Genomic DNA, 23,254 nt, shown 5'->3' with positions numbered 1-23,254 from the left:
TAGTACAGTAGGTTGTGATAAAGTTTAGACATAGTACTGTTGGTCTTCTACATTGATACATGAATGATTACCTTAATAGACTGTAGCACTAACCAATCACTACCAAGTTTTACAAATGAGAGCTTCCTGAATTCTGAAACTTGTTATCTACATGGTAGCTTAATGTGATCATGCTATATTGTGGGATGCATCTTCACATTCTTAACTCATCATTTCCTGTTCACCATATTTACATTATATATCCTTACACATACTGACTATGTATGACATAGACATTGGACATTAGACATTATTTTATTATACCAATCATGGGCCCTTGTCAGGCAAGATACAAAAACATCATAATACAATGATTATATAAACATTAGTGAAATACACAACAAGTAATACGCATCGGTGTCCCTCTTTTGTTATGAACTCCAGAAAAACTGACACATAGGGAATTGACTTCCCTTTTTTGTTTGCCACCCTATTTTTTCTTAGTAAAGGTAACAGTTGCTGTCTTCCATACCAAGAACTTTAGTCTCAATCACTTGGTTGGTAATCCTGTAGGGGGACTTGCAGATCTGAGGGTGCCCCATAATCTACTGAGTTACCAGTTTGTTCATTTGAATTTGAAATTAATAAAAGACATGCATATAAACAAAGTTCTAAGTCACTGGCTATTCGTCTTTTATAGAAGGGGAGAGGGGATACATGCACAACATTCATGTAGAGGAATAAGATCACTTCATTTAAAACCCAAGGTTGGAAACAAAGTATGATTTCACTTTCCCTCAGTACTTAGTTGCCTTTGGAGTCGATTTCAAACTTGTTTTTCATATGACATACACTTCAAGCCCTCTAATGTTTGAGCTATAAACTGTCTTGGCGATTATTACCTTGAGATTGAGCCCAAGATATGAATTGGACCAGGGTTTCCATTGATTGTTTGGCTTTTCCCTAAATATGTCATAATAAAAAACACTAACCATGTTAATTGAGGATAGATTTGAAATTATTTATCTGTAGGGGATTAACTGAGTGGATGCATAATACCCCAGTATTGTATGTCTTTGGATGATGTGTATTCAAATTATTTTGTTCATTCGAAAAACATCTGTCTCACCTGTATGTAGATGTGTGTATTGCCTTTTATTACCTTGATTTTTCTCTCGATAGCAGCTATGTTAAACGTGAATGATTTTCCTGAACGTGGCAGGTGCAAATTTATACTTTGACACGTTCTGTTATCTTCATTCAAATTTAAGTTTGACATTGTAAGAATTACATTGTCATCTTCGATGTCAATTTCCGCTTTCTTGTAAACAAATGGTAAAAACTATGTCAATGTAATCTATTTACGCATAAGGCTAATTTTGACAAACCTTTTGGAAATATCAAAATCATTATGCATGTATATATACATTTTTAAACTCGAGACAAAGATAGATAAGATATATAGTATCTTGCAATACAGAATCTTGGAAGATACAAAACTGTTTCTTTTAATATAACGAACCACAATTTAAGTCCGAAATAGGATAACACGAGAACTATGTATATATTGAAAGTACTGACGACATAAACATTGTATTTAAAAAAAAACGTAATAGTCCTTCATCAAGTAAATACGTTGAAAAAAAATACAATCGCAAAAAGGCCGGCCGAGCTCCAAGAAAAATTCAAAATGAAAAGTCCAAAATCAAATGCTCAAACACATCCAACGAATGGATAACAATTGTCTTATTCCTGGCTTGATACGGGCATTTTACTTGTACACGGGAAATTTATCTTTTAAAGGAAACGGTATATGTAAATTAACCGTCTCCGAAATTTCGTACCGTAGACACGTCTGCTCCACAAAAGATTCTTCAGTGACGCTCGATTCCAAAAAGGATTTTTTTTAAACCAAATAAAGAAGAAGAGTTGAAAGATCGTACGGTGACCAGTAGTTGTTACCAGTTTCCTCATTTGGTCTTCGGGGGATACTTGTCTCATTGGCAATCGTGTCATATTTCCACAATTTTATAATCAGGACCATTACTGTTTTCGTTCTACTCTTGAAAGTTAATATCATGATTAGAAAAGTACTAGAGACGATTTTTTTTTAATTGTGCAGTTTCATTAATTACCAGTACTAAAAATACACAGACATACTACAATACCGCATTCGTTCACTCGTGAATTTTTATAAAGTTTGGAAAGTAGGGAAACATGACCTGCTCCAGTTTAAACAAGGTAAAACCAAAAAAAATAGCTTTCGCACTCGTGACCATGAAGTTGGAACTGTTGTTGTTTTACATTGAGCCGATATCAACATGCAAGCTTTAATGTATAAACAAAATAAGACCTGTATCCAATATTAAATGACAATGCTCTGTGTCGAATAGAATGCATCATTCACAAGAACTATACAGTTTATCATGCAGAACCAGTCTGTTCTTGGACATTTTGGCTTCGAGCATCACTGAAGATACGTTACTTAGTCATAGAGGTATGCGCACTTGGTTCAGTAAAATTGGTAACGTCAATTTCATTTATATAGTCTACCGTTTTCGGAGAACGTAGTTTATAGTGAAGGGAAGTCCTCAGTTTTTCGTAGAATATTGCTAACTATAAAGGATAATACAAAACATTACACTTGCATGATTTACTTCTTTACTGGAAATCTAGGCCACAAACATTAGAAATTTCCAAAGAGAAAACAGGTGGATTCATTTCCTGTCAATATAACGGAACTGGAATCAACTCAAAAAGTGGACGGGGTTTGCACGTCATTTCCAATTAACCCAAATTGGAATATGACCGTTGTTTTCCATTCTTTCTATATGTCAATAAGTCGAACGTTTGAATCTTATTTGGATTTTTTTGGATTTTATCAACTTAAAACTTTAAATGATTGTTGCCCACATTCTCCCATACTCATACGGTTGGAATAGTTGATGGGTTTTTTTTCCTTTTCCAAGATATGGTCATAAAATTAGTCTACGCCGCCTGTCTGACGTAAAAACGGTCTATCTGTTTACATGCAAATATATTTAACATTGTACGTTGAGCACCAACAAAAACGATTTGTGTGCTGACAGTGGGAGTTTTATGAATTTAAGGCCACAAACGACAATACATGGGTTATTAGTCCTCGATTTTTTTTAAACTGACAGTTTCTCAGTTTGGGACTGGCATGGGCCGAGTATCAATGTTGGATGGTTGTGTGGATATATAGGGAGGCGAATATCGTTTTCGGACCTATATTAGTTGGTTTCGAATTATGTGTTTTGTAACTTTTAATGCCCGTTACAAGGTATACATGTATCAATATCAAAGTAATGAGATGTGATATAACTGCCAATGACAAAACTATACACAAAACAAAAGGGACTTTATAGGAGATGTACAACTACAAGAGTCAACAAGCATTTGAACAATTTCGCTACGCAGTTTTACAATTTACTCAAAGGATCTCCTATCACCAGAGTCCATAACAGTAACAGGGGAACCCGAACCGTTAGACTGAGAACATGACCCTAATCGCAAATGATGAAATTGCAAAGGGTGAAATTTACATATTTTATATTTATATATAAAAGAGGGACGAAAGATACCAAAGGGACAGTCAAACTCATAAATCTTAAACAAACTGACAACGCCATGGATAAAAATGAAAAAGACAAACAGAAAAACAATAGTACACATGACACAACATAGAAAACTTAAAAAATAAACAACACGAACCCCACCAAAAACTAGGGTTACGACGTAAGGAACATATCCGATATCATTTGTGAAACGTTTATTCCATAACGGTCAACCAACTCGTGATGGTGTCCGTAAAATTTACGAAGGGATGATTTCAACTTCACCATTTGGAACTCTTGGTTTAATAGCTTCCTTGTGAGCAGTAACCCTCTATCAAGAAGATCATGATAGGAAATGCAAGCACGGGAATATCGTATCAATTGGGAGATATATACCCCGTATGCAGGTGCTGCTGGAATGTAAAGCTCTATATTATATATTTCGAAAAGTGTGGGGGGCTAAGCTAAAATATAATAAATTTAGCCTTAAAGTTTTTTGAAGGTAGATTTGCAAATATCGAAAAGATGCGGTATGATTGCCATTGAGTCAACTCTTTATTAGAGAAACAGATTGCAGGTTACTAAAATGTGCCTGCATGGAAATATTCCTGGATTATGTATTATTTTCCTAGACCGTCCTGGTCCTCCGCAATAACCGTTACCCTAGACATTCCTAGCTACGGGCATGCATTATATAAATAGTATACTCAGCGGTTTGTTATTATAAAACGTCATCCATGCAACCACGCATCATATATATATATAGTTGGCATTTCGGCAGTTTATTTCAAAGCCGCATACATGTATGTCTGTGCTGGGTACACTGGAAGAGTTTTGTGAGTGGAAGTATGAACAATTAGAATGCCTTAAATGATTTACATGCCAAAGATTATTTGCAAGTATAAGTCTCTTGTAAAAAAAAAAAGACTCGAACGATCATATTTACATGTTTGAAAGAAATATGATGGGAGACTAAAAATCCGAGTCCGGCATTCATGGGTCAACAGATAAATCCGTTCTTGATCCTTATTTCCTTGAAAAAAAAAGCTGGTTGGTGTTCGGTGTTATGATTTTCACAATTTTGTGGAAAATTCGTTTTTAACTCCATCATTGACCACAACAGGCTGTACTTTTTATTTTTAACAAAAAGAAAACATCGAGGATTGTATAGTATGAAAATCCTTGTTCACATGAATGAAAAATCGAAATATGAGTAGGCGTGTCTAAAATTCATTGATTACGAAAACACGCCTCCTAATTTTCCCGCGTTTTAACCTCATCACCCTTTCATGGTGCAGACGAAAATAGTGCTATTTTTTGAAGAAATTCTTCTAAAAAACATCGTTTTCGAAATGTAATATCCAGAATTTTCTATTAAAATTTAACTGCACTTAGAAGCTAAAACGCTTTGTTAGTTATTATCCAAAATGAACAATATGCGTAAATTCGACCTTGGAATAAAACCTTATGGCGGAGTAATTTTGTAATATGCATATCAATGATGCGTAAGTACTCTGAAATAGTCATACCAAGACGTGAAGGGAACAGTTGCCAAGTTGTCACCGAAATTGGACATACTGGAATAGCTCAACCTCCTGACAATTCAGGTAGGAAATTTAATGTTAAAATATTTTGTTTTTAAATTTTACTTTGCTTACATGTTTCGAAAACTGTCATTTCTATGTTTTAATCTAATGTCAAGTTTTGCCGAAGAAAATGTATTTTTAGAAATATGAAGCCGTCAAATGTCAAAAAGATGTTTATCAAATTACCAGTTTTTAGAAGTGTAACGTGTGACGAAAATAGTATCAAATGATGGACAAGCATTATTATTGTAGTTTTCTGCGCTCAAAATTTTATAAAAATTAATATTTAAAAGAAAATATCATAAAACATGATACACGATTAAAAGTAGGTCAAAATGCCGGCTCACGTGTACATAAGTAATGACATAACATATTGTTTAAAATTTTTGATATATACTAATGGATGTTGATATACATAAGGAGTATGCATGATAAGGATGTTATAAAGCTTCGTTTCTAACACGTCAATTGTTGTGACAATATGTACTTTTCTTAAAATTCTCGTGAATTTCGTGCCGGTAAAAAAGTAGGCGGGGCACCTGTTCCCACATGACATTCTTTGCGTCAGATTTTATTTGCCCTTTATATTATAAAACTTCGAAGAACTAACAGTGTAATATCTTAATCTTTCTTTATTTCAGTGAAGATGGATAAAATGTGCAAACACTGTTACGTGGATAATTCACATGTTCTTCAACATTGCATGTATGAAACAGAATCTTCATCACCAGCATCTCTCCCAAGTGATGATATTTGGAAGAAGTTTGAGTTGATTCCAACACCTCCTCGCTCACCAGAAAGAGAAGAACCGTTTGAAATGGATTTAAGCTTGGATTTAGAAGATATGAATTTCCCATTTGATGCAAATTTCTTTGAAAGTGAGGATTTTAATCCGAAAGAAACTTTTGCCGAGTCGCCTCCGTCACAATTGTGCTCTAAATTAATTCAGGATTGTATGTGGTCTGGAGATACATTTTCTTCCAGTGAGCAGAAGGATAAAACATCTTCATCTTTTGACATGAAAACTGTTGATCCAATGGCAGTTTTTCCATGTTCAGTAACCAACAATACAAACAATTCTCACAGCATTATGGGCTACTTGAGTGAAACAAAGCTTCACAGTCTTGGCACAGAAACACCTTCAGATTCAGGTACATTTGAACTTATATATAATTCGAAATTATCAATTTGTAAACATGCTTGTAAATAAATGTATTTTTAACTTGCTAAACACTTGATGAAGTGAAATTGAGAACACTTGATTTAATAAAAAAAAAAAAAAAAAATTTGATAGGCAATTAGATGTCAAAAAAGGAATATGCTTAAAGATCAAATTAACGTAAAACAAAAGCATAATTAGAAGTTCACATTCTGTTATGTTGCCACAAGGTTTGATTTGTTTGTAATGAGACAGTGTAAGGGAGATAATTCAACTTGTCTAGTATAAAATACATATATATATCATTCTATCATAATTTATTTATTTTTGCAGAAGAAGAAATTGATGTTGTCACCGTTGAAAAACTGCAACAGAACTCAACAACTGCTGGACCAACTATCAACAAGTCAAATATTCAGACAAGGAATATAAAAACACAAATTAAAATTGAAAAGAACAATGGAGAGAAAGTGGAAATAATTCCTTTAAAAACAACAACATTAAAAATCCGAGTAGAAACACCAGACTTGCACAATTATAGTTTACCACATTCACATCAACCTAAACGTGTGCGGTCTTATCCAGTGTCTCCATCACATTCACCATTACCTCAGAAAAGGACTAAAAAGGATTTAAGTGTGCCTGACTTCAAACGTGTTTGTCAAAAATTACGTGCAAGCAAAAGTTCTTCGGACTCAGAAGAGTGTATAAGTGAAGGTGGAAAACGGACACAACACAATGTGCTTGAAAGGAAACGAAGAAATGACTTGAAATACAGTTTCTTTACATTACGTGACAGTGTCCCAGAACTTAGTAACCAGGAACGTGCTCCTAAAGTGCTCATTCTAAAGAAAGCCTCAGACTATGTACATTCTTTGAATGTAGACAACAAAAGACTAGAAAGTGAAAAGGCTACTTTGTTAGCAAAACAGCAGAAATTGAAACGGACTTTAGAAATTCTACAGGATAGTGACTTTTTCTGAATTTTGTAAATTTATATTCAATTGATAGGGCAAGATTGGGTCAAAACTGAATAATATGTCTAAGGCAGAGTTTATTAGAGATTACATTCTAAATTCTTTGCCAGTTTTGATCACTATAGATGATTTTTGCTGCAAATAGCTTGTTAACATTATTAATCCCCAGTTTGTGTTCATTAATATATATCCCAGGATGTATTGAAGGGTGTGGCATTTTTTTCTTGTGCAAATATATACAATATTATCACTGCCAAAGCAGAGCATTTATTTTCTTTGTCCATTAAGATTTTCAAACTACTTTTTTGTATCTGACCAATTATGTCTAGTAAAAGATTAACATATGGTTTTTTTTGTTAATTCATTCTATGCTCATGTAAAAATTGTATCTTACAAAAGTAACATGAAGGAATATGTTAATTAAAATTAAAGTTCAATATTTTTCTGTTCTAAGAAGATAATTGTGCAGTTTTATGAAGTTGTTACAGAAAATGAAGAAATTCCATATGTTAATGTGTGTTATGAAGTAGTTGATATTTTGTTAGGTTTGAAAAATATTTTAACATTTGTTGAGTCCTTTTTGACTAGAGTTTTTCACATTTACATGAACATGTATTTGTTTGTATTATACAACTGCAAATAGCAGTACTTGTTTTTTTTTGTTTAAATGGCTTCAGAATGAAATATTTTAATTTAAAATTCATTTTATTTCTTTGACTGATTAAAGTATTTCATGAGACTTTGTAATTTTGGTAAAACTTCAATAATTTTAAAAAGAATTGAGATGTAATTGTGGCCATTGTTTTAATTGAGGAAATACAAAACCTTTGAGATACATGGATTTCAGCTAAATGTGTGGCTTTATTTAATTGGCTTCAGTTGTGACAATAAAAGATTTGCAAACTTTAAAATCCTATTGACAGTCCTTAAAATCAGCTATTGAGCTAAGATAAGTACCATTTTATGGTGTTGTTTTAATCATCTTCAAAAAGAATAATGCTACCATAAATTTTTTCACATGAGTACTGTTTGATACTTCAATATATTTTTGGATAAAACTGATTAAAATTATTTTGTAATTAAGTTTGGTGTATGTATTCCTATTCAATACTGATGCCAACACTGTATATATTTTATTTTCTTATAACAGCAAAGGAGAAGCTGCAACTATTTGTTTGGTTTTTTTTTTTATTGGATACTATTCTTATCTTTTCATATGTCAAGATTGAAATTTTAATTAAAAATTTTGAAGCTTTAAATTTGTTTTCATTGTAATTGTACAAGAGTACAGTACCTATTAATTCATATGTATTTTATAAAGGCTGTTCATCCAAGAAACATGAACAAGAGATTGGATGGCACTTTATATTACATTGGTGATGGATTTCAAAAATTGTCACATTATTCAATTTATAAGGACCATTGGATAGTAGATCTTGAAAAAAGTGTATTCCAACCTCCTGCCCATTTTGATCTGGTACATCCCTTTTCACAGTTAGTAAAAGATGGGATTTCATATGCAGAATATATTCCACATCTGACAGCAAACATGCATACAAAACACTTCATCCCTTCTTATGTAGTCATATAGTCCAAGCTAAATCAACAAGGAATATTTAATAGGAATCGAAAGGAGTTGTTCTTCAATGAGGCAACAAAAAAACTTGAAAACCAATTTCATGAATGACTTGTATTCTTTTGTCTTCGACTTTATAAGTGGAATTGTCCAGATGAATCAATTTCAGGAAAAGAATGTTGTGAGACCATTTGACAGCAATAAATTTGTCATATTGTATATCTTTATACAATTCATTGTTTCTTTTTCATTACTTGCTTCTTGATATTGGATAAGTTTCTTACTTTTGATAATGTTCTTGCAAGGTTCTTATAACTTCCTGGGTCCATATGTTGCAACCTGAAGTACTGAGCTCAAAAGAGATATGTCTTGCTTGCAATGAAGGTTTCAGAATGCGAGACATTAAGAGTACAATTTGACTCAACAGCATAACCTATTCGCATAAAGCTGTATATTTCAGAGGTTATAAGAACTGGATGCTTTATACCTTGAATATAGGTGCCTTATGTTATGGTTCACATCTTTTATAAGTCCATGGTGTTCAACAACATTTTATGGCATTTTTGTCAAGTAAATTTTTCACTGAAAGTTGAAACATGAATAAAAAAATTCATTAAAAACTTGAGAAAGGGAAAAAAATTTACCACTACAGACAAAATGGATACAGGTTTAACTTTGGAATCTCAACATTGTTCTAGTAAGCTAAGTCTTTTCATATGTATGAAGATGTTCTAAAATTTCTTTCAAATTACATTTTCGTAATTGTCTACCAAGACTCTACTCTCAGTTATTGAGAAGTTATGTCAATATTTAATTGTGCAATGAGATTGGACCTTAGCATGGTCCCATATATTACCAGTGCATATGGGCAGTTTCTATTTGGCTGAAGAAAAAAGTTTAAAAGACTTCTGATTCCAGTAGAATCCACAGTCGTATTGGCTAAGAAAAGGAGACTTAATTATAAAAGAAAGGGGCCTCTAACTTATTAAATTTTATAATCGGAGACAATTACACATAAAAGAGAACCAAAGATGCACAATAATAAGTCCATTATAACCACATTTTAGTAATAAGGATCCAGCATTAAAACGTATACGTAAATCGACCCAAGGGAAAAATTCTTTAACCACAAAACGTTTTGTATCTGCATTAATGGATATTGTATTATAAATTCTCAATTTCCATATCTTGGAATCGAATAGTTACACTTTATTTCAATCTTCATAAATAAAGTCTTGCGGAAAAGAAACATTTTGGTTCAGACGTTATATATAACTTTATATCGTCTACATTAATATTGTGTATTGGTTGATGACTGAGTTATGTTAGGTATTTAGGTCACTAGGAAGTTCTGACGTATTGGCGGGAAAATCTTCACAAAGAAAGGTTATAAAAGTACGATAATTTTCCCGCCAAATCATTGCCAGACCGTGACAAGTTTTCTTGAAATTATCAACAATATGACGTAACATATTTATAAAGAGTAAATAGATATTCTGACCTTTACATAATCATAAAACACAAAAGTTTATTTGTATCTCTAGAAATTATTGATATTTACGCATTCTGTTTTAATATTAAGCAGCAACGCTCATTAAAATGACCTGAAATTTATAGGAAGAATGATGGTATAATCCGATTGTATTCCAATGTTTAAGAGTTTATAAAACATTCAAATATTCAAATTATTTTTTTCTCGTGTTGTCTTGTTCTTAATTTTTACAACGTTCAAGTTTATTTCCTCTCCATTGCTAAAAACAAGTTTTAAGAATTAGGATAAATTAATGTCAGTAAGTCGGCAACCTATCAATTACAAGAATAGTGTACCAAAAGCTCATACTTTATTTTGCCAGTTGTAAGATGAAACATTTCAACGGTCTCTCAGTACGTTTAACCAACAACTTTAATCTTGTTGCAAGTTTGTTCTGACTACAGGCGGATTTAGAGGGGGCCAAGGTAATCACTGAATCATGCCTGGAGGATCCCCCCTCTTAGGCGAGCAACGAGCACTCGCATATGAAAATGTCTGAATCCGCCACTGCTAGCGCCTTGTGAAGAGTCGAATACTGCGCCGAGGCTTCGTTTCTTTCTTGCGGTAACAGCATACAATATTTGTACACAGCCATACATATTTCCGAAAGGTAGACGACCTGGATAATTTTTGTGCCTTGTTGCGAAGTTTCCGTCTGTCATATGTCCATTGCCCTGGACCTCATCTTCCGCGACTGTAGTACAGCATTTGCTTGGAATAAAATGTCCACCAAATACAGTGTAGTAGCTGTTTTGTCATGTCGAATACTCGCTTGAGTAAAAGAATAACTATATCTGGTATTTGGGATCCTTGTACGGTATATATGTCTAGTATCAGACAGGTTCACCTGCCCTTGTTCTCATTTCATGGATCAAAGTTCATATAACTAAATGTGGTGTATGGAATGCGTGATTGCAAGGTATTCATATTTTCAACTGGCAGATTTCTACAGGCACTTGTCTCAGAATCCCTCCCCCCCCCTATACACATTAATATAACACGTGTTATATTAAGGTATATAGGGGGATCTGAGACAGGTGCCTGTGCAGATTTCGTTTGACTTCGACCTCACATTCATGTTTCATTGATCAATGTTTATTTTTTGAGATTTTGTGTGTTTTTCATTAACTGTCATATAATTGGTTTATGGAATGATTGTAAGATGTATATGTCCGTCTGACAGGTTTTATCTGACCTTCACCATCTTAAGTTAAATATGCTAGTATCTGGCACTTATTTTCATGAGAATTTGATCCGATTCGTGATTTTTTAGTGCAAAACTGGGAATATGGACTAGTACATAATGTTTACCTAGAAAGAAAAGCCCTTGGATCTGTTATCTTGCAGAAAGTAATAAGAATGTCTTTCTCTCACGAAGGGGAAAGACGTTAATTCATTTTTAAGTTTTCTAGTAATACAAGTCTCTTATGAATGAAATTTCTCTGATTGTTCCTTTTCAAAATTTCAATTTGTAAAAATGATTTTCGAATAGTGAAACAACGAAACTCTACTTCATTGTGAAAACACGAAATAAGTCCCTTTCCCTGTGTCGATCATTTACTGGCTTGCAAGATTTGAAGAATCAAGTAGATGTTTTCATCTTTAAAAACGAATTGTAAGCCCCAATTGTTGGCATTATGTTTTCTGGTCTGTCCGTTCGTTCGTCCTGCTTCAAATTAAAGTTTTTGGTCCAGGTAGTTTTGGATGAAGTTGAAGTCCAATCAACTAGAAACATTGTAAACATGTTCCCTATGATATGATCTTACTAATTTTAATACCAAATTAGAGATTTTATCCCATTTTCACGGTCCACTGAACATAGAAAATAATAGTGCAGATGGGGCATCTGTGTACTTGGGACACATTCTTGTTTTAATCTAACTTACACTTATATATCGGTAACGCATAACGCAATTGAAGCATAGTTTGTTAATTAAAGACATGATTGACAGCAGTTCCGTGTTTATTGGAGAAATCAGTAAAATTATGACAAATCAAGCCATGTCTCGTTTGAGGAGGAGGAAACACTGTTGAACGTATATGTGTAAATGCGAGTAGTTCATGATATTCAAATTGCTTTTTCTTTTCTTTGTATGTGTACATGACTATTATTGTTTCTTTTTGTTATTGTTTTTTTTTCATAATGGCTTGTCTTGTATTAATTTGTGAGTCTATTTAATGACAATAAAACATCTTCATCTGTTTTGAAATGGACAAAGGGAGATAATTCTAATTACTTTCAGATTTAGCTACTCGTTATCGTGTATCCTGTAAATATCTTATAAATAGTTCCTTTAGTATTATATCTGGTTAAAGCAAGAGATACATAATGATGAATGAAGACATTTCAATGGTATTACAAGAAATTAAACAAATGACAACTAATCAAGTTCATGCATGTTATTATAAAATTTTACAGAGTATACCTGAAGTTAAAAAGTTAGTACCGTTGCTATTTCTGCATTTTGGTTGAAAGTTTCTTATTGACGTCTACTTCATATGAATAGGGATAAGTGAGAGAATATGGTTTCGACGGGAATGGCACTGTCTGTGGTGGAAAAAAATGTTACCAAACACAAATATCAATGTAAGCTATTTAAAAAAAAAAGATCTCTGCAACTTACTACTAGTATCCAACCATATTGCAACAGGATTTTGCATTATCAACCCTTCAATCGACTATCTATTTATAAAGATATGTCTGATTAACCCGTCCTCCACTGAATTGGCACGCATATTGCCACACTGGCTAAAATAAAACGAAGGAGTAAAATGAAGATATTGTTTAATTTCTGAAATGTAAAATAAAAAGGGGTGTAGTATGATTTCGAATTAGACACCTATTTGACAAAGTCCAAAGTAAGTAGATTTAAGCAACTAAAGGCAACCATGTGGCCTTAAACAATGAGCCAACACCATACCGCGTAGTCAACTAAAACCGTTATTATATAGATAGAGAACCTCCGACAGGTTCAAATGTATCAGTATGCAAACATCTAACTGTGTCAGATGACTCCTTATAAAACAATTTTTGCAAAATTATTAGGCTTATAAGAGTTATTGTTCTTGAAGATGATTTGTACCAGTTTTGTGTTTCATGCTAGCGCTATTAGGTAGGAAAATATGATAGTTGGAGAGAAACTATACGACCTAAAAGTGAGACCGGTAAGCAAGACAATTCAGTCAACATAGCCGAAATAGTTAGATTGCTTTTTGGCTGTTATATTGTCCTACCTATTTTTGTGTTTTGGCTTTTATATTGAAAACCACAATAGATATCATAAACAGAAACTTATAATATCGGCAAGACATGATCGTCAGTTACTTGTAACTTCACTGTAAGCAACTTGTCCACATCGTTTGACGAATCCTTTTAGGGGTAATGAATATATTTGCCATTTTATTGCGCTGTTAAATATTTTCCTTTACAAGAGCGTGCACTCTAATATGTCTCGAAACTAGTTAACTGATGATGAATTTATATTGAGAGTTTTTGAAATAAATGATTAATAAAATATCCTTTAACTTACCATTATCTATGGACCAGAAGAAGTCAAGTTCATATTACTCTACCAGACGAACTTGTTCATCTTACAATCAGTCCACAACCTAATATATTGGACATGTGCGTAAAGTTACTGAAAGATTTGATAACCGCTTAACATAATTTTGACCAATGTACCACGAAAATGGGGTCAAGGTCATATGAGCCCTGCAACACGGATTTGTACATCATATACTCATTCCATACACCAAAATTAGTTGACTTATTGCTTATAGAATCTTTAAATTAACTTAACTCAGGAATTTTAACATTGACCAACGAAAATGAGACCAAAGTGCGATATATATTAACCCTGTCAGTCAGTAGTAATAGTACACTAGAAAAGTTATTATGCCCCTGGCATATACATTCTTGTTTGCAACCTGGCATGCAACAAACCAAATATAGTTGGCGTAGTTATTATATATTGACAAACAGATTATACCACATTAACTAAAGATTGACCAAATGAATCACGAAAATGAGGTCAAGGTCAGATGAAACCTGCGAGACGGACCTAAGCAACTCAAAAACTGGCTTACAATAAAGTACATACACAAAAACTCTAAAAGATTTTTGAGATATGCATAGACGGATCTAGGGGGCCAGGCCCCCCTTTCCTGGAAAAATTTCGGTTGGTTATATAGGGAATCACTGAAGCGTGACGTGAGCGGGCCCCTTCTTAGGCAGTCAGTGAGTCGGTCCCAACTATAATGACTTGAATTATGCCATGTGTTATGTCACAGCTGAAGATTGACCACCTAAAAATACGAGTGTGTTTATCTCTCTTACCAATAAATATGGCAAACCGTTTATTTAGTTTATAAGATATCTCATATAAGTTATCAGATATCTTATATAATTGTCTTTACAAGATATCTCATAAACTATATGAGATGTCTTATAAACTATATAAGATATCTTATAAACTATATAAGATATCTTATAAATTATATAAGATATCTTATAAATTATATTAGATATCTAATACTTTATAAGATATCTTATAAACTTTAAAAGATATCTTTTAAAGTTTAAAAGATATCTTATAAAGTATATGAGATATCTTATATAACATTAAAGATATATTATATAATATATGAGATATCTTACAAAAATGAAATTATATGAGATATCTTACAAAAATGAAATTATATAAGATATCTTATAAATTAAAGGAGATATCTTATATATTATATAAGATATCTTATATATTATAGGAGATATCTTGAAAACCGAATAAATAGTAAAACGGCTTGCCATACATAACACTTTAAAAGCTTGGCCAAATCTAGTCCAAATAATTATGACGTCTAATTATTTGGACTAGGCCAAATCCTCTGTATATATTTAATTCAAATTTAAAAATCAACTTGCCAGTCTTCTGATATTTATTAATTTTAAAAGCACTGAAATTGTCAAATTGGGATCAATTTTCTCAAGGATTTGTATAGTTTTTCTTAATAACATTAGACATGGGTATGAAACACAGGCACTAATGACTTGTCTCAGCCTTGACTAAAAAATAATTCCTATATCATCGGGGGAAAACTTTTAATTCTGAGACAAGTGCCTGTGGTATGAAATAGATTTGTGAAATCAAGAATTTGTATAGTTAGCTATACAAATATTTGGTGATATCTTTATTGACAATTAAATAATTTTGAATTTTCATGAAGTTCAGTATAACACCACGAAAATCCCACCTCCTCAAATTTAAGTGTGAGTAAAAACACACTAGGGCAATATATCAGAATGCACCCAGTATCGGATGTTGAAGAAGGGACACAACTCTTTACTTTCACTTTAACTTTTTTGAAGATGTCAGCCTCCATGCGGTTGCCTTTAGTTATAATTCTTGGAGCAACCGGGTCTGGAAAATCTAAATTGGCATTAGAAATTGGCCGGTTATTCAATGGGGAAATAATAAGTGCAGATTCCATGCAGGTTGGTGAACAAGCATTCACAAACTTCAATTTGAAATAAACTTTTTCTCAGAGAAGTGACCTGGCCATATTTATATAATTTTCTTAATTTAACTTAAAATATGAAATGGCGAATATAACAAAACTATAAAGACTATATTATTATGTCTATCATGATAAACGTATACTCCATAAAGTATCAGAGAACCACAAATGAATGGAGAAAAGGGGAATGGATTCGTTGTAGTGAACTATTTTCAGTTCAGTTTTACATGTATATATGTTCTCTGTGAGGAAGGTATAAAAGCAATGACGGAAACCAGTCTTTAAAGTTTTTAAGTAGCACACAGGTTTCAGAGTATAGAGAATTATAATTTCTGACTCCTATGTAGTCCAAGATTACTCTGACGTCCGACAGCTGTTTTGCCAGACAAGCTGGGGGCCAGAACAGCCGTCGGACGTCAGAGTAATCTCGGACTAACTCCTATGTTGTAGATGACTGTGGAGAATGGGACCTGTTTTTGACACAATGTTGTTTCAATTTTATGCCAGGGGCCGTATACATAGACATGGGACTCACTGCCACCTTTGAGTATCTTATCTTCAATATCTTGTAGCAAATAAGTGTTGTTATTTTCCCCTTTAATATACCTGTAGTCCCTCAATATCTACAGAGTAACATTGGCTTTTACAATGTTTCACACCAAATAATAAAAAAAATATACATTAATTAACAGTTATTGTATATAATTCAAATGGTAAAACATTTTTGGACGAATTTACTTCAATGATTCTTGTATTGAAACTGTTAGTCATTATTCTTATTTAGGTATTGTAATAAGATGTAATGGTAATTTCAATTTAGCCATTAATACTCTTATGGAAAAGGCAAGAAAGGCCTATTTTAGAATTAAGAAAACTGTTGGTCTGAATAATCCATGTAGACTACTTGAAAAATTGTTCGATACATTAATTTCACCTATACTGATGTACTGTTCTGAAATTTGGGGTGTTAACTCAGGACTCTGAACCCTTTGAAAAATTACATATTAAATTTATTAAAGAAGCACTTGGTCATGTTGGTGTTCATTGCAAGGCTTCAAATGATGCTTGTCGTGCTCAGCTTGGTAGAATTCCACTCAAAAATAAAATTGTTTTTTCAAGCATAAATTTTCTAGAGCATATACTTTCATCAGAAAATACACTTGTAAATCAAATTTTCTGTGCAACAAGATTTTCAAACCCCTGGATCCTAAAAACTCAGTGCATTTTACAAAAATTAGGATATTCATATCTTGTTGAAAAAAGTTGTCTAACAAAGCAGCATTTGGGACAAGTAAAACAGAGAATTTATGATCAATACTTGCAAAATCAAAATGCAAACGTACAGGAGTCTTCTAAGCTCAGTATTTTTCGTCAAGTCTACAAAATGGGTCAAAGACCATCATATGTTGATTCACTAAACAATTTAAATGATAGAGCAGCAATATGCAAAATACGCATAAGTGCACATCCTTTAATGATTGAAAGGGGAAGACATCTTAATATTCCTAGAGAGAAAAGATACTGTCCTGTCTGTAAAAATGGGGAAATTATGGATGAACAACATTTCTTATTAAAATGTAACAGATAAATCTCTAAGCGAGAAATATTAGAAAATAAAATAAATGTTATATTTCAATTACAGCGTAACATTACCATTGATGAAAAAATATCTCAATTGGTCAATAATAACTAAGCATTATTACTGAGACTGTCTTCCTCTTTCATAACAGAGTGTCTAAATATAAGAAATAGTGAACTTATATAATACATCATTTTGTAACTTTTCATAATTTAGCATGATATTTTATCATGGAACCTTTCATTCTACCATGTCAATTATTATAGTTGTATGTATAGGTCTTAACCATTTATTAAGTCTCCCAAACAAAGTTTGGAGACTTATTGTTTTTACTCAGGTTTTTTATTCTTCTTCTTCCGCCACTTTTAAAAATGAACTTGTCCGCAGCGTTTCTCCAAAACCGCTTGTCAGATTAACTTAGGATTTCATAAAAGGGTAGACTAATATGTCTAGGTGAGCCATCAATCTTTCGTTTTTGCATTGGGGTCTTTTACCGGGTATTTTGGGGGGTAGAAAGGAGGGAGGGGTTTACCCTATGGGATAAAATTTTCAAATGAATATAACTAAAAAACTAAGTGATAGATACATGCAGTCTTTAGAAATGATAAAAGGACCATAAAACAAATCACATGTAATATAGGGGAAATCCATGGGGGGTCATCCCCAGCCCCTTCAATTTGAGAATATGCTTTTATCTTGTAAACGGTCCAGATCCCCACCCCTAAACCATATATATTCTTGAATGGGACCATAAAACAAATCAAATGAAATTAAAGGGAGGTTCCTGGGGGTCATCCCCACCCCATTCAATTTGAGAATGTGCTATTATCTTGTAAACGGTGCAGATCCCCACCCCTAAACCATATACATTCTTGTAAGGGACAATAAAACAGAAGAAATAAAATAAAAGGGGAGTCCCTAGGGGTTCACCCCAACCCCTCTTGTTTGAAAACTTGTAAACAGTCAACATCCCCACCCCTAAACCTTATATTTTCTTGTATGGGACAATAAAAAAAATCACATGAAATTAAATTTAAGTTCCTGGGGGTCACCCCCCAACCCGTTCAATTTGAGAATGTACTATTATCTTGTAAACGGTCCAGATCCCCACCCCTAAACCATATATATTCTTGTAGGGGACAATAAAACAAATGAAAAAAAATAAAAGGGAAGTCCCTAGGGGGTCACCCCACCCCCTCTTGTTTGAAAACTTGTAAACGGTCAACATCCCCACCCCTAAACCGTATATATTCTTGTATGGGACAATTAAACAAATCACATGAAATTAAATGTAAGTTCCTGGGGGTCACCCCCACCCTGTTCAATTTGAGAATGTACTATTATCTTGTAAACGGTCCAGATCCCCACCCCTAAACCATATATATTCTTGTAGGAGACAATTAAACAAATGAAATTAAATAAAAGGGAAGTCCCTAGGGGGTTACCCCACCCCCTCTTGTTTGAAAACTTGTAAACCATCAACATCCCCACCCCTAAACCATATATATTCTTGTATGGGACAATAAACCTAATCAAATGAAATTTAAGGGAAGTGCCTGGGGTCGTCCCTACCTTGTTTTTGAGAATGTGCTATTATCTTGTAAGGGACAAAAATTCAAATCAAATGAACATGTGACCATATGAATGGAGAGTTATTGGAGCTTTGTTTGGGAGACTTCGCCACAGCATCCTGTTACAATTACTTCTTGTTGTTAATGAGTTTGTGCCAACAAAAATATTTGTATTTGTATTTGTATCAAATAACCAAATACTTTTTTGGTTTATTATTTTCATACAAACGTTAATACTTTAACAGTTGTCACTTTCACAATAGGAAAAAGTTTTAAACCATGTAAGAATTTGAAGACATTTTAGAAATTTTCCAAACTGGTTCAACTGCCTCAGTGGTTTCATGTTGCCTTGAGGGGGGGAGGGAATTGAACCATGCCGGGTGAGGTAACTTGTCTTCCTTATTAATAACTTTGACTCTTGTGTTTTGTGTACGACTGTTTGTCTGTTTTATCCATGGAGTTGTCATTTATTTTGGACTTGAGTTTGAATGTTCCTTTAGTATCTTTCACCTCTCTGTTTGGTTGGATTGGGATTGATTCAATGTTGATGTTCAATGTTAAGCTACTGAAGCCCCAGTTTGATTGAAAAAAATCTATTACATGTAGTTGGAATTTCAAAAGCTTTAATAATAAAAAGGAAAATGGAACTAAGTGAAACCCTCTAAGAACACCAATACATGAGGGAATATGTTCTACAGCAAAAATAAGACATTGTCACGAAATAAAAGTTCCTTTATATTGTAAGTTCCAAGTGGAAAAGATATTTTATAATATCATTTCCAATGGAACATAAATTACAGTTTTTGTTACCTACAGAATAAAAGGTATAGAATATCTGTTCCAACAGGAACAATTATTATGACAAAGTTTCCATGGGAACTTCTGTTAGGCAAAACAAATATATGACCTTGACAACATTGAATATATGTTTAATTTCCTTTCAGATTTATAAAGGTCTTGACATCATAACAAACAAAGTAACAAAAGAAGAATTACAACAATGTCCTCATCACATGATAGACTACCTGGATCCTCTGAAAGAAAACCACACTGTTGTGGATTATAGAGACATGGCTGTACCTATTGTATCCTTTACTGTGTTTTGGACTTAAGTCTTTTATTAACTACAATGTGTTATTGTGCATATCAATTACTATTTTAATTTTCAGATGAATTTTGAAAAATAATTATTTCAATGATTTTTTTTTACTCATGAACCTTTGGTGCATGTGTGCAAAACAAAATCATCTCCATAACTTATCTTTACTATCAAAAACAGAACAAAAACATCTAAAAAGTCTTAAATTCTTGCATGTTTGTGTATTTTTCATTTTCAACATTAATCCAGATACATGTATACATGTTAAATTAGACCAATCAAAAACCAAAAAAGGACATTTTTTTATTGTTTTTACTTGACATTATCTTTAACATATATGCAGATAGATAAGATATTTAAATCAAACAAGATTCCAATTATTGTAGGTGGGACAAACTATTACATAGAAGCTTTAATGTGGAAATTTCTTATTGACAAACAGGTAAAGTAATACTATTATATTATTTTGCTGCTTTCTTGTCCTAAGTAATATATATATTCTTACTACTCAATTTCTTCTTTTAAGCCTTATGAATGTATTTTAACAACTTGTGTCAAGTTGTTTCTCTCTTCTTTAATCATCACCACGGTACCTTATCCAAATAAGTATACGTTCCTTATTAGAAAACTTGACAATAACCATACACATATTCTTTATCCATAAGGCAAGATATTAAATAGAATCATATGCTGGTTAGTCAGCCCATCACTCCTTAGCTATAATGTTGAGATCACCACCTCTAAACAATGATAGGGACCGGATGAAGGGAATATACTCTTCAGCATCCCTTTGAAGTCTCTTATTTCTTATTTAAAATCTAGTAAACAACAACAAATTGATCTTGATTATCTCAAAACTGTTGAGATACAAACCCTTATCCCTATATTTTATAAACATTCATTAACATGCATTTGTTGAAGTATACACTTCCCTCTCAGCAAATCTTAGAAGAAACTATGGAATACCCTTCATGACCATGTACATATATGCTTGCTTGCATGTCTTCAAAAGTCTATGTCAACTGAAATATCTCAGAAACTAGTAGGCCAATTATCTTATCTATTAATGTTATATATAAGTATTCTAAAGGGAGTACAGGGCTTATGTGGCAGAGAAGTTCATCTATTGTATCCCTAGCCTGTCGACACTGAGGTTGTGAGTTTGATCCCGGGATGTAACAGTTGCCTTCAATTCTAATCTGAATTTTACCATGAATCCATGATTATCAATTTTCAATATAACTACAGAAGTTTGGTTCTCTCCAGACATGCCACAATAAAGCTGAAAGTGGTCTCAGCCATATGATTAGGACATGTGCATTGAAATAGTCTATTCAATGAAAAGTTACGACAGTTTATACATTTTCCATGAAAGACACATGTATTAGTTTGTAAATAAGTGCAGAGATATCAGTTTTAAGCCCTGAATAATTTTGTTTACATGAAACCTTTTGTAAACATTATTTTAAAAAGGTGAAATAACTGATTAAGCTTACATACTTATATGCACATGTACACTCATAAATATAGTCGCTGTGGTATAATTTCTAAAAGACAATTATCAATCAAAGACAAGGAAATTAACATCTACAGGCCTCATAAGGTCAGCTTTATTAAGAGGAGCACATTTATCAAAACTTGAGAAAAAAAAATTCAAAAGGCCTACATTTGAAGCAAAATCATCTTTATGAAATAAACTTATTAGGAAAATCTAAAATATTTGACTTCTATTTTTGGCAGACACAAAAAGAATATTGTGGACTACAAACATGTTTTATACTCATTCAGATAGTAAATAGTTAGCTGTTAATAAATCATGAAGTATTTTGTACAGTAATGCAAACTTCCTATTACATGTATTACAAATTGTATATGATTCCTTGCATCAGATTGTATTTATACTTGTATATCATAGAATGAGTTGTACATGCTTGCTAGGGCTCAGGAGTCGAAGTTTATGAGTCATTAATTATAATGCTGTGCAAGATATCTGGTCTTAGAAGCCAGGGTGGGTGTATGGATTCCAGATATGATTTTATCCTTGGGTAATGCTTTTAAATATCCTTAAGAATTTGAATTTATGCCAGATTAAAAGAAAACACATTTTATGTGGAAAGTTTTGAATTTTTAGAATTTAGTTTTAGACCAGAAGGATTTAATTAAGAATACTAAAACAACCTGTTAAGACAAAACAACAAAAATGAATGAAATATGAAATAACAAAGAGAGATAAAGAAATCATCTAATTCATCAGTCTAGACATAATTACAAGGGATCAGATAATGTAATACACAATGTAGTCACTTCTGGTTAATTCCCAAACTACTAATTATTGCAGTGATTAACTCAAGTCCTGACAACTCTTCCCTGTGGTTCTACTAATTACAGATTGAATTAGTTCCAACATTTGACCTGAAAACCTCCTGTGTTACAGGTGTCTGGACATGGTAAAAGGTTTGACCTGATCTTGCTTATCTCAACCTCACTTGGTCTTCAGTTGTATCATTGGCAATCAAAACATGTTTACTTATTTTTTATTGTATTGTTTTTATGTCTGTGATGATATCTTCCTTGCCAAATGTTTAAGGTTTGATCTAGGGGTTTTATTTCTACATGTTCTATGCCTGTAGCAAAACCTTTATTAGATAGCAACCTTTAAATGCACAACCAATATTACTCTCTTTCAACATGTAGATACTGATGTGTCCACCCTGGCTGCTAAAAGCGAATTATTATTTCACTATATCACTTTCAATAAGGATTGAACAAAAGAAAATCATATTTGTTTTTGATAACTCATACCTAATGCCCCTTTATAGAACAATGTATTAAATTACTGGTAATGCAAAAACTGAAATTTCTCAATGAAAAAGTAACAGATAGTTGAGAGAGATAGTAAAAGTGTTTTCCTCTACTTGGTCCGATATCCTTCCTTATTTAATAGAATTTGATTCCTTACTTAAACTACTTCATATACATTTTTGCTTCCTAAAACATGATAGTACCATATCAATTTAATACTTATCATACTTAGATACTTTAATAACTTCCTAATTCCAGGTCTTGAAGTCCCACTTATCTGTGACATTGTACTGATAATGGTCT

At 32.8% G+C, this 23,254-nt stretch overlaps 2 protein-coding genes across 7 annotated transcripts in view; both read left to right on the top strand.

Moving 5' to 3' along the window:
• LOC134689949 (tRNA dimethylallyltransferase-like) overlaps positions 1 to 23,254 on the top strand; it is a 77,026-nt gene that overhangs the window by 29,325 nt on the left and 24,447 nt on the right. For 3 of the 6 annotated variants that reach the window (XM_063549933.1, XM_063549926.1, XM_063549941.1), the window contains 2 exons: positions 19,995 to 20,135; positions 20,493 to 20,591. In XM_063549933.1, coding sequence (XP_063406003.1) covers positions 19,995 to 20,135; positions 20,493 to 20,591 — 240 coding nt within the window. Of the gene's footprint in view, positions 1 to 12,682; positions 12,740 to 12,796; positions 12,974 to 15,708; positions 15,878 to 19,994; positions 20,136 to 20,492; positions 20,592 to 23,254 lie in introns of those variants that run through there. The other 3 variants (XM_063549956.1, XM_063549949.1, XM_063549919.1) reach the window with 3 other exon arrangements.
• Positions 5,028 to 8,538, top strand: LOC134689938 (N-myc proto-oncogene protein-like). Its single transcript, XM_063549908.1, has 3 exons — positions 5,028 to 5,164; positions 5,785 to 6,294; positions 6,636 to 8,538. The coding sequence occupies exons 1-3, from the start codon at positions 5,056 to 5,058 to the stop codon at positions 7,283 to 7,285; spliced, it is 1,269 nt and encodes a 422-aa protein (XP_063405978.1). The 5' UTR covers positions 5,028 to 5,055; the 3' UTR covers positions 7,286 to 8,538.

Source organism: Mytilus trossulus, chromosome 1 (genome assembly GCF_036588685.1).
Source record: "Mytilus trossulus isolate FHL-02 chromosome 1, PNRI_Mtr1.1.1.hap1, whole genome shotgun sequence".
NCBI classification, from domain to species: Eukaryota; Metazoa; Mollusca; class Bivalvia; order Mytilida; family Mytilidae; genus Mytilus; species Mytilus trossulus.
This window is presented reverse-complemented; position numbering and strand designations above follow the sequence as displayed.

What these genes read in the sequence shown, in the direction of transcription:
- LOC134689938 (XM_063549908.1), top strand. Translation starts at nt 5,056, where the DNA reads ATGATGCGTAAGTACTCTGAAATAGTCATACCAAGACGTGAAGGGAAC. An exon ending in TCAACCTCCTGACAATTCAG is followed by an intron (nt 5,165 to 5,784) that starts GTAGGAAATTTA and finishes TCTTTATTTCAG; the next exon opens with TGAAGATGGATAAAATGTGC. An exon ending in AGAAACACCTTCAGATTCAG is followed by an intron (nt 6,295 to 6,635) that starts GTACATTTGAAC and finishes TTATTTTTGCAG; the next exon opens with AAGAAGAAATTGATGTTGTC.